General features: G+C 39.2%; 1 protein-coding gene across 5 annotated transcripts in view; it reads left to right on the top strand.

Annotated features, from left to right (window-relative positions):
* Window positions 1-14,832, top strand: part of ARHGAP29 (Rho GTPase activating protein 29) — a 75,121-nt gene extending 60,289 nt beyond the window's left edge. For all 5 annotated transcript variants that reach the window (XM_053591761.1, XM_053591759.1, XM_053591764.1 and 2 more), the window contains 8 exons: window positions 1,055-1,153; window positions 2,434-2,573; window positions 3,041-3,229; window positions 3,800-3,937; window positions 7,975-8,207; window positions 9,594-9,921; window positions 10,053-10,161; window positions 12,505-14,832. In XM_053591761.1, coding sequence (XP_053447736.1) covers window positions 1,055-1,153; window positions 2,434-2,573; window positions 3,041-3,229; window positions 3,800-3,937; window positions 7,975-8,207; window positions 9,594-9,921; window positions 10,053-10,161; window positions 12,505-13,391 — 2,123 coding nt within the window. In that variant the 3' untranslated portion in view covers window positions 13,392-14,832. The remainder of the gene's footprint in view (window positions 1-1,054; window positions 1,154-2,433; window positions 2,574-3,040; window positions 3,230-3,799; window positions 3,938-7,974; window positions 8,208-9,593; window positions 9,922-10,052; window positions 10,162-12,504) is intronic.
* The last annotated feature ends 670 nt before the right edge of the window (window positions 14,833-15,502 follow it).

Here is a 15,502-nt window from a genome sequence, read left to right as displayed (position 1 = left end):
ATCTGGAAACTGGATTACCTGATAAAGGGGGAAGATCTGGAGATTCCTCACCCAGGACAGAGGAAAATTGGGGACATGACCGCTATCTGCAAATACTGGAAGTGTAAAGGAATTAAAATTAGAGTGTCCATTTGCTCCTTTGGGGAAAAATATGACCAAAGATTGGAATTTATAGGGAGGCAGGTTTCTGCTCCATAATAGAAGGAATCCATTTTACATTTTAACAGTTCTAAGGTGAAATGTTTGACCTTGTGATTTCTTGGCTATTGAGGAACACACTGAAAGCAAAAACTAGATGTCCGCCTTTTAAGCATATTGTGAAAAGAAATCCTTTTGGAAAGAGGATTTTTAGCCTTTCTAACTGTGAACTAAGACTAAGGCCTTCAGTTAAACTGAGCTGAATTCCACCTGTTTGTAGTGTGAGCAAGGAGTAAGTAGACCTCCTCCCAGTCCGGCTGCTTCCAGACATGCTTTGATACATATGGCAGTGTCCTCTGTGGACAGAGCTTGAGTCCTGTGTTCTCCACTCCCTGCCAGGGATCACTGGGCTTTTCATATTTCTCAGTGTCCTGTCTTAGAGTAACATAAATGGGATGTTACTATTGTGTTGTTCAGAGATTTTTGTGTATGTTAGAAAGCTTTAGGTTGTGTCGTATATGTTTATTTATAACTTAATTCAACAAACATTTAATGACAGCTTTATTGTTGTGCCCCAGTTCTAGCAGATACTAGATACAAGACATGAATGGAAAATACTACCTGCCCTTGCAGTTTAGTCTCTAGCACTTGACTGTCAGAAGTTGGCAGTAAAGTCCCATTGGAATACACAGTCCTCAGTTTTAAATTTGTTTGGAACAGTCAGATTTGGTTAAATTTTCTTTTGTTCCTAGGAATAAATATCAGAATTCCCCATTATCCAGAGAATGAGAATGGATTTTTACATTGAAGCTGATAGGACAATTAGGACTTACATTATTCCCAAAGAGTTGTCATTACCCATTTCTAAAATCTTACAATGCATGTTCAGATAATTGTATCCACAATTTTCTTTTAGGAGACTTCCATCGAAAACTTCCACGAACTCCATCCAGTGGAACCATGTCCTCTGCAGATGATCTAGATGAGAGAGAGCCACCTTCCCCTTCAGAAGCTGGTATTGTATTCACCTGAATTAAGTCCTGCTAAACAAGTTGAATCAGTAGCACTGCATGATATTAGAAAAGTAGTATGACTTTCAAGGATCATTACTTTGCTGTATATTAAACAAAAGGTATCACAGTGAGTTACCTGTCTGAGTTGGTAAAGTATTAATCAAATGTTAGAAATATGGGAATAAGTAGCACAGGCACAGTGGCTTACGCCTGTAATCCCAGCACTTGGGAAGGCTAAGGTTGGAGGATCGCTTGAGGACAGAAGTTTTAGACCAGCTTGAGCAAGAGTGAGACACCTTCTCTGCAAAAAATAGGAAAATTAGCAAGGTGTGGTGGAGTGTGCCTGTAGTCCCAGCTACTCATTCAGGATTGCGTGAGGTTGCAGTGACTATCATGATGCCATTGCATTCTGTCCTAGGCAGCAGAGTGAGACCTTGTCTCCGAAAAAGTTTAAAAAAAAGAGTAGCAAAACTACTAGATCTAAAATATGTTGGTAGAGTAGTAAAATAACAGGGTAAATATTGGGCTTTTTCATAAAACTGTACAGTGACTTAGTGTTAAAAGGGCTGCAATACACAAGAAAATCTAAAAAAGCCCTTTCAAAAGGAACAGTAGAAGAAGCCAAGCAGACAAGGTAAGTCTACTTCTTGAGGATGAGGAAAACTGTGGATGTTGAAGGATATAAAAGTAAAGTCAGGTACCTTAGTGATTTGATTTAGATTTATATTAAATTACTTTTGTATACTGGACACTTCCAGATTCCTGTTTTGGCATTGTTTTCTAAATTAAGGGAATATCCAACCTCCAGTATGGTATTAATATATAACTAGCTAGTATTATGTACAGCTTATTAAGAGTAGGTTTATCCTTAATGCAAATAATGCTGACATGCTAACCTCATACAGCTGTTTTTCTTTGATGAATTTAAAGGGGCTTTTTTAAAGAATGTAATGCTACTCTTCCCAGCTCCGTTAAGGGCATGTTAGTAACGGAGTAAATTTGCTGATTTTGAAAACATCATGCCATGCTATCTTAGAATTACCTTATTGATTTGGTGGTTATGTTTACTCATAGTTTAAAAGATTGATAAACATGTATGCCTTTTAAGAGATCTGTAAATTGGATAATTATTTTGATGTTATAAATTTAAAATGAAAGATTTTTGAAATACATGAACTACTGTAAAATCTAAAGGTAATTCAAAATACAGCATCATCACATAGTATAATTTTTCTGCCATCTCACTATTTTTATATACTAACATATTTATTTCTGTGGCAAGGACCCAATTCTCTTGGAACATTTAAGAAGACATTGATGTCAAAGGCAGCTCTCACTCACAAGTTTCGAAAATTGAGATCCCCCACAAAATGTAGGGATTGTGACAGCATTGTAGTTTTCCAAGGTGTTGAATGTGAAGAGGTAAGATCATTCTAGAATTGCATCAGCCCCTTTATACTTGCTTATTAGAAGTTTTTGCAAATACAGACTGTGCCCAAAAAAGTATATATGCTTTAAGAAAGGAAAAAACTGTATTAAATTACAATACTCAATATATACCAATAACAAAAGATGCATATAGGTCACATTGAGCACCTCCTGTAATTGCAGAAGTCAAATTTGACTTGAGTATTACAAACTTAAAACATAAAATTTTTTCTTTTCTTTAAATGTGTATATTTTTGGGGCACCCTTTGTATATTTTGAATAAATTATATCAGTGTACCTTCTATATATTTTATATTTTATTTTGCTATTAAATGTATTTCAGATTAAAAAGTAATACCTTTTAAGCTGCTCGTTGTTATATTACTCTCTGCCTATAGTTTGCCCAGTTGTGAATAGTTTTAAGGTAAATTAACCAGCTTTAAACTATTATTTTCCTTCAGTGTCTCCTTGTTTGTCATCGAAAGTGTTTGGAAAATTTAGTTATCACGTGTGGTCGTCAGAAACTTCCAGGAAAAATACACTTATTTGGAGCAGAATTCACACAAGTTGCAAAAAAGGAACAAGATGGTATCCCTTTTATACTCAAAATATGTGCCTCAGAGGTTGAAAATAGAGCCTTATGTCTACAGGTACATTGTAACTCTTAAAATTTTAAAAACATAAATGCAGCCAGGCACGGTGGCTCCCACCTATAATCACACTTTGGAAGGCCGAGGCAGGAGGATTACTTGCAGCCAGGAGTTTGAGACAAACCTGTGAGCCTGAGCAAAACTAAGGCCTTCACAAAAAAATAGAAAAACTAGCCAGGTGTAGTAGTGTATGGCCGTAGTCCCAGCTTCTCATAAGGCAGGATGATCACTTGAGCCCAGGAGTTGGAGGTTGCAGCGAGCTACGACAATGCCTCTGTATTCTAACTCAGGTGCCAGAGTGAGACCCTGTCTCAAAAATAAATAAATAAAACTTAAATGTCTGTATGATTTGTTCTAATGAAAAGTAGGCTTTAAAGGAAAACAGTGCTTTCACTTTTTTAATAATTGAATTTATTCACATTTCTTTAGCAAATGTTCCCCATTTGGCCCTAACTAGTTTTTTTCTAAGATACTAATAAAAAATTGAAATAGACACATCAAATATATTTAGATGTCTGCATTTAGCTGTTTGTACTAAAGCAGAATTTTGCAAATTTTTTTCTACTCAAGGGAATTTATCGTGTGTGTGGAAACAAAATAAAAACTGAAAAACTGTGTCAAGCTTTAGAGAATGGAATGCACTTGGTAGACATTTCAGAATTTAGTGCACATGACATCTGTGACGTCTTGAAATTATACCTTCGACAGGTAAAGTTCTTACTCTTAAAACCTACAGTTAAGTAAAAAAGAGCAAAAATACTATTTTTTATTTTGCCACTAACATTTGCTACACATATTTTCATTTGCATAGACTGTATTGATAACTTTCTAATTTTTAATGTATAGATCAAAGAGTATATAAAATATGCATACATTGTAAAGACCGAAAACAAACTCGTCTCTCATTAGTCAGCTCAGGAAAATGGAGTGTTACTCTTCCTTGTAAGACTGCCCTCTGCCTCTTCCAAGCTATAGCCTACAAATTCTTCCTAAGACGTCTTTCCTGACCATTTTAATTACTCCCTCTCTTGTCTTGGTAGTTTTAATACCTGTTATTTATTCCTAAACAATGTATCACTAAGTTTTAGCAAAACAACTTGAAAGCATGTATGAATCATTATCTGGCTTAATCTTCATTGATATTTTAAAATAACTGTTGTGGGAGATCACTGGGAATTGGCATGAATGTGTCTTGGGAGAATGAAGTGGACCATTTTGGGGACATGAGGCAGGGCTCCCTGTAAGCTGGTCCTGCACACACTAGCCGGCATGAGCTCAAGGAGGGGCCTGCTCTGTTTTCTTTTTCTGTTCTTCTGTTATGCTTGTAGTTTACAGGAGTCCAAAGAAAACACATCTGTGGAGGGAAATCGATGGCTTTAGTGGCTTCAGGCCACAACTCATGGAGAGGTTACAGGAACTTAATCAGCATATTATCGTGAGCCAGGCACAAAAGGGATCTGAGGCAGGCCCAGCTGGCCTTCTGTCCTCAGGTGACAATGAAGGGACAGTGGCAATGAGAATAGTGATGATAGTCCCTGCAGCTCTGTGGCTTCAGTTTGCATCCATTTGAAAATTAATTGGTTTATTTTTTAATTGACATAATTATACATATTTATAGGGTACATAGTGATATTTTGATATATATATTGTGTAGTGATCAGATCAGGGTAAATGAGTATATCCATCATCTCAGACAGTTATGTCTTTGTGTTGGGAACGTTCAGGATCCTTTTAGCTATTTGAAATTATGTAATATGTCGTTGTTAACTATAGTCTTCCTACAGTAGTATAGAACACTACATCTTACTCCCCATGTGTAGCTATGATTTTGTACTGGGTCCCCTATAATACCCAGTATTTTATGAGGGATGTCTGTTAGAGAGAGAGATCCCTTACAACATACTCTAGGATTATCTCCCTGGGATCTCTCTTCTCCACCCTCCCTCTTCTGTCTTCCTCATTTTGGGTTCGTTGTCCTATTTTGCTCATGCCCATACTTGAGCAGGGTGGCATAGGAGTAAACATTTGATGCCTTCCTTATCTGTGAACTTCTTCATTCTTCTCTCTTTCGTGGAAATGCAGTCGTGTGAACCCTGTGGAGGATCGCAGTACTCTGCTCTGAAAGTTAGCTTTTCTTCAGAATTTTGAAGGCATTGTTTTTGTTGCTGTTCTCTTTAAATTCAGAAATCCTTCTCATTTCATTTCTCAGTCTTCCTGTGGCCTGTTTCATCTCACTGGAAGCGTGTAGAATCTTCTTCTTTCCCCCACCTATCTTGAAATTTCATAATGATGTGGGTGTGTTTCCATACACCGTTCTGGGTCCTCCACGAGCTCTGTCAGTCTGGTTGCTCCTTTAGTTCTTGAAACTTTTGTTTATTTTGTTGCTTACTTCCGGCCCTCTATTTTCTCTCTACTTTCTATCTAGAACTCTTTTGGATACTTGACAACTATACTATTTCTCTAGTTCCCTTACCTTTCCTCTGTTATTCATTTCTTTCTTTGTTTTTGTTTTCTTTCAACACTAAAAGATTTCCTCAGCTTTAATTTTCTGTCTTGCTATGAACTATTTCTTTACTAATATTATGGTTTAATTTTCAAGAACTCTGGTTTTCTGTTCTTTTTACAGTTTTGTGTTTTTTTTTTTTTTAATGAATCTGTATCTTACCCTCTGCGAGGATATTTGTAGGGGTATTTATTTATTTATTTATTTAGGGGGTTTTATTTAAAGATTTCTTTTCTCTGCTTATCAACTCTAGCCCTGTCCAATACAAATATAATGTAAGCCACATATATAATACTAAATTTTCTAGTAGCCATATAAAAAATAAGCAAGTGAAGTTAATTTTAATATTTTATTATATTGAAAATTTAACATTTGAACATTTAGTCAGCATTTTAAAGTTTTAGTGAAATATTTTACTTTTTTTTGTGATGCTTAGTCTTTAAAATCTGGTGTGTATTATTCATTTAGAGCACGTCTCAATTTGGACCAGCCTTATTTCCAGTGCTCAACAGCCATATGTAGCTAGTGGCTGCCATATTGATAGCAGTCCTACACTTTAAGTTGTTTTTTTTTCTACCCATTTTGATTTCTGCCTTCACTGGTTGTCCATTTAAAATGAAAATTTGGGAATTGAAATCTCTTTGGAAGCTCTTGAACTTGTGAAGGCTTTGAAGACTTTGAGCTTTTTATTGTAGGGCGTTCTAGGTTGACTCTGTGGGAAACACCTGATGTCTGTATCTCTCGGTCCCTACTCCTGGGCTGGTCTGACACTCCTTGCCTGGAGTGTGGTGCCACGACTCTGGGAGCCTCAGAGGGTAAGAAGGCTGCTGGATCTCTGCATTCAGCATGTGTAGAGTTGCTCCATCTCCATTTTCAGATTGTTGCCCACCTGTCCCTTATGCTTAACATTGTCCATCCAAAGACCCTCTGTTTTATACTAAGCAGAGAAAAAAAATCTCTAGACTTCTCGGGAGGAGATAGCTGAGGAAGTTGGAGTGGAGACCAGCACCTACAGATCTAATCTCAGATACTTGGATCTCAGCCTTCCACAGGGTCAGAGGGCCTAGGGCTGACAGGCCCTGAGTCTGCTTGGGATTCTGTAAATTTCTGTAAATCATGCTGGTTTGTAGTTTGGGGGTTCAGCTTTCTTAGAACTGCTAAATCAGCATTTGTTCATCTGCTCTATGCTTGTGAGATGTTGCTTTTCTCTCCTCTACTTCCAGTCCTTGTGGGCTTTTCACCGTATTTTAGTAGGATTGCAGGTGGAAAAGAAATTAGGTAGAATTGTTGGATTTGCCGAGGTGGCTCACAAAACTGCTCACATCTCTTTAATCACATTTTTTAGGACTCTCAATCTTTGAATGCCTATAGATCTCACAATGAGTCATATATCTTTTCTAGCCTGTCGGAGGAAATAACTGGGGTCCAATACTACCAGCTGTCATTCTGTCTCAGAAATATTCTTCCATGTAGGAAACTATGCTCACTTCTTACCATAGCAGAGAGTAGCTTTCGTTTCATCATTTGCTGTGTGGAAAACCTGAAGCTCTAAGAGGTTATGCGACTTTCTTCAGACCCCAGAGTGGTAGAGGTAGAAATTGATCTCAAGGCTGCCTCTCTCTTGGACCAGTAGGAGAAACCAGAGAGGAAGGACTTACCTCACCACTGATAATACAGGACATCACGTAGCCAGAGTACACTGTACACTCTCCATTGCAGAGCCAGTAGAAAAATTCGCTGTGGCAGTGGGCAGATCAGAATGGCATGCCCTTTTTCTTTTGACCTTCTTATGACGATAGAAATTGTATTTAAAAATTAGATAAATAAAAGTTGACAATATGTTTCTTGTAAGTCATACTGTCTGATACTAATCTTTAATTTGGTCCAAGTAAAACACAAGGGTCCAATGCCATTTTCTCTCTGTCCCCCACCCATACCAATAAAATTCAATTTGTCAGCTTTTCCTAATAAATTTGACTTAAGTTTATTTATTATCCTAGGCTTGTTTTAGCAAAATAGATGTGCAGCTTTAGGCTTCGAGTTTTAATATAGATTAAAATTTATTGTGGTGACTTAAGGCTCACCTTATAGGTCATATCTATACCAAACATGTACATTTCTAAATGTGTGTTAACTTTAAATCTTATTAACCTAGAGAGCTGTGCCATAGCATTCAGTAACTATTAGTATTAACAGAAAAAAACAGAATGACATCCCTGATGTAATTTTACTTTTTTTTTAGCTCCCAGAGCCATTTATTTTATTTCGATTGTACAAGGAATTTATAGACCTTGCAAAAGAGATCCAACATGTGAATGAAGAGCAGGAGACAAAAAAGGATACCCCTGAGGACAAAAAGTGGCCGAATATGTGTATAGAAATAAACCGAATTCTTCTAAAAAGCAAAGACCTTCTGAGACAGTTGCCACCATCAAATTTTAACAGTCTTCATTACCTCATAGTACATCTTAAGCGGTAAGAATGTTATATAAGTAGAACATCCATTAATACATATATAATTGATCAGTTTATTTTTATTTTTAATTGTGGCAAAATACACATAAAATTTATTATCTTAATTATTTTTAAGTGTACAGTTCAGTAGTGTTAAGTATATTCACAGTGTTGTGTTATTTTTAAAATGAACGTTGCGTTTCTAACATACAGAGCAGAGAGAGATTGCATGCGTAGGCTCCTGCAGGTAGCAGCATTCCTTCAGTTGTCTCCCGTGTGCCAGGCTATGGCTGGGGAAATAAGGGTGAAAACATAGGGTTCATCTCACCTGTTGGGCTCATCAGCGTGGAGGACAGACCTGCAGACAAGTGGCATACAATGTCATTCTTATTCTAACAGAAGGAGAGCGTCGAACAGAGGAGGTATCCCTGAGTCAGACATAAAGAACTGAGTAGCGGTTTGATGGACAAAGACTGTGTGCAGAAAGAGCCTTCCAGGCAGAGGGCAACACACACCCCGACACAGGAGAGATACAGGCCTGATAGAGAAAGTCTTGCATACCTGGCAGATGAGCTGACCATCTTCCTTCTGTATCACTAAGGAATTTTGAGTCAGGAATTTAGCATGCTCGGATTTGCCTGTTATCTTTCTGGCAACAATAGGTAGAAAAAGGCTGGTCTGGAGGCCTTTTCATCCCCTCGAATTGTCATAGAAATAAAAGGCAATGAGAGGTTTGAGGAGGGAGAATCAGCCAAGCTTGAAAGCTGTGAGGGGTGCGAGAGCATCAGCTGTGGAGTTTAGGTTTCCGGTACAAGGACCTGGGAGGATAAACCATACGCTAAAGTGGGAGCAGTTCATAAGGGTGTTTTTTTTCATTCACTGGTGAAACTTGAGTAGTTCCTTCTGCTTACTTAAATTGTATTCTAGTACAACAGCATGAAATTCATTTGGTGTGGGGTCAACATTTTTATCAAATGTATGCGTTTTCCAGACTTTTTGCCTCCAGCTTTACTGAGGTGGAATTGACTTTTAGACTTCTGAAGCCCATTTTTTCTTTTTTAGTTTAATTATGTCACCCTTAGTAGAGTGCTATGGCGTCACAGCTCACAGCAACCTCAAAGTCTTGGGCTTAAGTGATTCTTCTGCCTCAGCCTCCCAAGTAGCTGGGACTACAGGCACCCACCACAGTCCCCGGCTATTTTTTTGGTTGCAGCTATCATTGTTGTTTAGCAGGCCCTGGGCCGGGCTTGAACTCACCAGTCTCAGTGTATGTGGCTGGCACCCTACTCACTGAGCTACAGGTGCCAAGCGAGCCCATTTTTTCTGCCTTTTCTACCACACAGTAAACTACTGTGAAGGAACTCTGCAAGGCTAATCTCACACAGCTTCCTGTGCTCTACTTTGCAGAGTGGTAGATCATGCAGAAGAAAACAAGATGAACTCCAAAAATTTGGGGGTGATATTTGGGCCAAGTCTCATTAGACCAAGGCCCACCACTGCTCCCGTCACCATCTCTTCCCTGGCTGAATATTCACATCAAGCGCGGCTGGTAGAGTTCCTCATTACCTACTCACAGAAGATCTTCGATGGGTCCCTGCAGCCACAAGATGTTGGGTGTAGTACAGGTGTTGCTGTGCCTCCAGCTGATCAGGGCTATCTTCTGAGGTCTCCATTATCACCAGAAGAGAGAGACCTTGAACATTCCAGGAAATCACTATTCTTTTCTTCAAAGGAAGTGAGTTTTGACTTTTATGAAATTGTATTCGAAGTTTGTGATGTTCATGTTAATAAGTTGAAAATCTTTGAACTGTTTACTTTGTGGTGTGTTTTGCTTCTTCAAATGTAAAAATTGTCTTCCATCAACAGGATATCCATGCTGCGGGTAGTGAAAGCAGACTTTTTGAACCAGCTACGTCATTTGAGGAATCAGAACGAAAGCAAAATGCATTGGAAAAATGTGATGCTTGTCTCAGTGGTGAGTGGCCATGTTAAAAAAAAAAAAGGTTGCTGACTTAAATTGCCAGTAAAGCATGATTAAAAGCAGAGGTGAAGAAAGTTAGAGTAGTAATTGATATATCTTGGCTTGCCGTTAAGAAAGTTGTCTGTTATTATAACTTGCATTATTTTTCTTTGTCTTTTTTCTCCCCAGAGATAGTGTCTTGCTCTTGCTCTTTGCCCAGACTGGAGTGCAGTGGCACAATCATAACTCACGGCAGCCTCAAACTCCTGGGCTAAAGTGATCTTCCTGCCTCAGCCTCCTGAGTATCTGGGATTATAGGCACATATCACTATGCCTAGTTAATTTTTAAAGTTTTTTGTAGAGATGAGATCTGACTATGTTGTCCAGGCTGGTCCTGAATTCTTGGCCTCAAGCAGTCTTCCTACCTTGGCCTCGCAGAGTGCCAGGATTACAGGCATGAGCCCGTGTGCCTGACCCATTAGCATCTTCTATTACAGTACATGAGGGTACTGATCTAACTACTCATAAAGAATCAAAGTAGATTACTGAGATTCAAAAAATTTAGACCCCTAAATTTTTTCACATGCATTTTGCCTGTGGCCTACCTTTAACCCATTAAGCACATACAGTATATGTCTTTTTATTTCCTTGAGTGCATTCATTCACTGCTTTTCTCTATATAATAATTTTAGTTACAGTGATTATTAGCCGTCAGGCTTGGTGGAAGGCTTCCATTTTGTACTGGAATTCTACATGGTTACAACTAAATTCCAATTTTTCAAAGTACAGCCATATCTTTAACTTAATGCGTTATCAAATATCAATGAGTGTAGCCTGATAGGATCTAAAAGGAAGTGAACTAACATTGCCTAAGTACCTGCTTACTGTATGCTGAGGATGGTGCTTATTGTCTGATCCCATTCATCTGACTTGATCTTCGTAACAGTTCTGTGTGCTTTAAAGTTACAGTGTTAGCCTCAGTCAGCTCATAGCTAACAGTCTGAGAGAGGTTGAGTAATACCAAGGTCGGGCCCTTAGTAAACCGTTCAGCCTGACCGTGCCTGTGCTTATTTCACTCTCCCACAGTCAAGGGCTCCCAGTTAGGAATGGTAATACTAATAAACAGCGTTTCCCAGTGCTTATTGAATACAGGGCAATTCCACACCCCGTTTCTGATCAGATCATTTAGACCACAGAACAACGCGGACACACTTAGGAGTCCTTTCTGACACAGGACACGCAGGGCACTGAGATTGCCCTGCCAGTGCAGAAGCGGTGGGTGGAGCTGAGCTGGGGCCCAGTGGCCCGGCTGCAGAGCCTGCACTCTTCCCACATGCCGTTAGGTCCTCCCGCCTCCGAACCTCCAGAATACACTTTGGTGTTAGAGCAGCTGCAGAGAGTCAGCCCCTGAGAACGGTCTATAAAGAGGGGAAGGACCCGGGAAAGCTGACCAACAGGGCGTTGCCTTCAGACCCAGGAAAGAGCAGTCGCAGGTGAGGAGAGAGGTCAGAGGAGAGGGTGACTGAAAGGTGAATCTGATGGGCACCTGTCGGCAGAGCCCCGGGGGCCCCAGAGATGTGGCAGAAGGACAGGGAGCGCAGCTGGGAGTCAGGGTGCTGTCAGGGCACGTGGTGTTGATGTTTTCCCTGAGTGAAGAGGGAGGAGGGAAAGCAGAGGGCTGGAACCATCCAGACGGCAACTAGGGACAGGGTCTGAGGAGCTGAGGATTGTAGGTGAGAAAACATGGACCCCGTGTCTGGACTAAAGAAGAAAGTAAATCTGGGAGTAAATGAGGAAAAGAGTGTTTTGTTTTTGTATTTTTACTTAATTTGACAGGGGATACTATACTTTGTTAGTTGATCAGCTGTGGCGAGCATCTAAGGCATTTGCTCTGATACGCTCTCAGCGTGGGCGAGTGTAACGTTAAAGCAGATTGAGTTGGCAGAACCTAGGGCTGCATGGCACACCGACGTTGGATTGGTGTGCAAATTGGTGTAACTTTTCTGAGGTTAATTTACCAATGTCTGCCTGTTGAAATGTGACATTCTTTTGACCTAGAAAGTAACTGTTCATACACAGCACATGGGAAGAAGTTACTTCCGCAGGGTTTTTTTTTCGTTTCATTTTGACTGACCTGCAGTATATTTTGTAGGTATACATTATGTTGATTTAGATAAATAAAGAATTCTAACTTTTAAATTCAGCACACACCTTTAATGCTGGTTGAATGTTTAATTCCTCTGCGTAGATAACTGAGAGCATTGTGTTGGAGGAAGCACATCAGGTGCTTGCTGTTCATTCACACTCCCTTGTTAATAACCATGTGTCACAATTGAAATAAGTCTCTTTCTTTTTCAGACAACAAAGTACATTTGCTTCTAGATCAAGAGCTTGAATCAGCATCCCAAAAGACGGAAGATGTGTGTAAGTCTCCTAAGCCATTTACTCTGAAATCGGATGGGGCATCAAACCCCGCAGAGAGGCATGCTCCAAGGACTAAGATCAGACCTGTAAGTTTGCCTGTAGACAGACTACTTCTTGCAAGCCCTCCTAATGAGAGAAATGGCAGACATACGGGAAATGTAAATTTAGACAAGTTTTGCAAGAGCCCTACCTTCGAAGGAGTTAATAGAAAAGACATCCCTACCACAGTTTGTTCCAAATTTAATGGCGTTGAACAGCAAACTCTACAAAAATCTCAGGACAAACAGTATGAACAAAACAGCGTAACTGCCAAGGCTACGGTGATTGTGTCCAGTGCCCTGCAGGAAAAGGGAGTGGCAACGAGCATCAGGATTGGTGGGGACGGTCCTGGCAGCGTCTGCCAGCCCAGTAAGCCATCCACAGAGCCGGGCAGACCAGCAGGAGGGACAGCCGAGAGACGGTCCTCTGACTCCTGCCCTCTGGCTCCGCTCAGAGCACCCAGAACACTGCAGCCCCAACACTGGACGACATTTTATAAACCACGTGCTCCTGCCAGCAGTGTCCGAGGGAATGAAGAAAAACCAGCTTCGCCCTCAGCAGCAGTGCCTCCTGGCACAGCTCATGAGCCCCAGGGTCATGTGGTGAAATCTGTGCCAGACCGGGACAAAGAGTCAGCTTGTGCTGGGCAGCTGATTAGTCAACCCAAAGAGAACTCAGAGGAGCACGGCTTGCCTGACGTGAATCCAACGTGTCAGAGACCAAGGTTAAAACGAATGCAGCAGTTTGAAGACCTTGAAGATGAAATCCCACAATTTGTGTAGGGTTGTCAATGTTCAAATTTTCTTTTTTTGTTGTTGGGTTTTTTTGTGGCATTGTGTTTATGAGAGAATGTTTTGACAGGGTCCCTTTTGTATAGGATTGCCAGATTGTGGATTTTGCTTTTTATTACATTGTGTTACCCTCTGTTGGTCACGTTGAATGGTAGAATGTTGATAAGGCCACGTTTGTGCCTCACTGGAATTATCTTTTTGGAGGGCCAGGGCAGAGTCTTGCTTTGTCACCCAAATAGAGTGCAGCGGTGGCATCCTAGCTCACTGCACTCTCAAACTACTGGGCTCAAGCAATCCTTCTGCCTCGGCCTCACAAGTAGCTGGGACTACAGGTGCGTGCTACTGGGCCCAGCTGATTTTTTATTTTTAGTAAAGACAGGGTCTCACTGTTGCTCAGGCTGGTGGAATTATTTTTAAATTCTGTATTTTTCAAATTGTGAATAAAATATGTAGTTTCATATTTTTTAAAGTTCAATTGACTTTCCCTATAAAATGGTCCATTTAAATGCATCCCTAATATATGATATAGTTCTCAACTAATAGGTGCAATTGGGGGAAATCAGCTTTATTTTTTAGAGTGAAACTCAGTGCTTATTTATAAAAAGACTGTTCTGAATGCAAGTGCCAGAAAGATTTTTGGTATGAATATATTTTTTTCATACAGTTTTACAGTGCATCCTTCGATCATTTGTGCTTTTATGGTATGTATGTTAAGTTTTCATTTTCCAGTAGGCAATTCACTTAATTTTTAAACATTTACAGAATGGCCAAAAGGCTTGCGAATCTGTATTTAATTGCATTTTAATTAATTGCCATTTTTTATATGTGATAATTGTACAAAGAAAATACACTTAAACCTGTTTCTAAATTACTGTGTATAGGTCAGTTACATCTTATTTGGCTTTAGATGGTTTTAATACAGGTGATAGTTTTTCATTCATTGGCTTTGTTCCACATAAACTTTTTCAACAGTTCTGAACTTTTTAATATTGTATAAATGGCTCCAAAAAATGCCTGTTTCGGGTTTTAAAATTCATTGCATTTCCTCTTGGTGTCATCTGGGTTTTGTTAATACCATTCCTTTTGTATGAAATGTGTTGTCTTAAGAGTCATTTCATGTGTTCATTCTACCTGGACTGTCAACCACTGAAGATGTAGGTGCCATCCAAATGGAGCAAAGATTTGTTTAAGTCGATTCATTGTTTGGCATTTGAGAGAAGGACAGAGATTGGATCTGTTTCATTTATAAAATTGTCAGTTTTTAGAACTAGTGTATTCCTGTTATTTTCTGGGTTTCATCATTTTGTCTAAAATAGGATTTAAAGGGACAAAAAATAAAGTATTCTCTTTTTGTATATGTGAATTATATTTCTACTGAAAGGTTTTGTATGACCATGTTATACTTGATAAAATATATACATTACATATATATTGTTAAATTATTTCAAGTTCTTGTGGCTTCTCTAAAATTGTTACCTCTTAGGGAGTGAGACTTTAACACTTGTGCTCAGAAATCCCTTGACTACATCATGGAATGCATTTTGGGGAAGTTTATAGTCTTATGTGACCTTAAGGACCAGGGAGAAATGAATAACCAGGCAGATTGTGCTGAAGCCTCATGTATAGTACTTCATTGTACAAAAATCTAAAAGAATCATATTGCTATGAAAACCTAAAAAAGAAATGAAGAGCCAGTCTTTACTGAGCTCTCACTGTGTGCCAGGAGTTTTGCTAAGCTCCTATATAAATTATTTCAAGTTGACAACAACCTATGATGGGTAGGTAAGCATTTTATTATGTCTGTGTTACAGCTTAAGGATACTAAGGCTTAGTTAACTGGTCTGCTTCTAAATTCTGAGTGTAGCAGGCAGAGTCTAATCTCAATCACCGGGCTGTCAAATTTTAATGTTTAGTGCTCTTAATGACCATATGATTACCAAAGTATCAGATAGATTTATCAGCAGAAAATGGTACCTTTAAAATTTTTTATTGTAAAATATATATAACAAAATTTACCACTTGAACCATTTTCAGTCTATAGTTTAGAGGCTCGAGTATTATATATTCGCATTGTTTGCAACCATGATCAAACTATCTTTAGA

The sequence above is a fragment of the Nycticebus coucang genome, chromosome 5, assembly GCF_027406575.1.
Source record: "Nycticebus coucang isolate mNycCou1 chromosome 5, mNycCou1.pri, whole genome shotgun sequence".
Lineage (NCBI taxonomy): Eukaryota > Metazoa > Chordata > Mammalia > Primates > Lorisidae > Nycticebus > Nycticebus coucang.
This window is presented reverse-complemented; position numbering and strand designations above follow the sequence as displayed.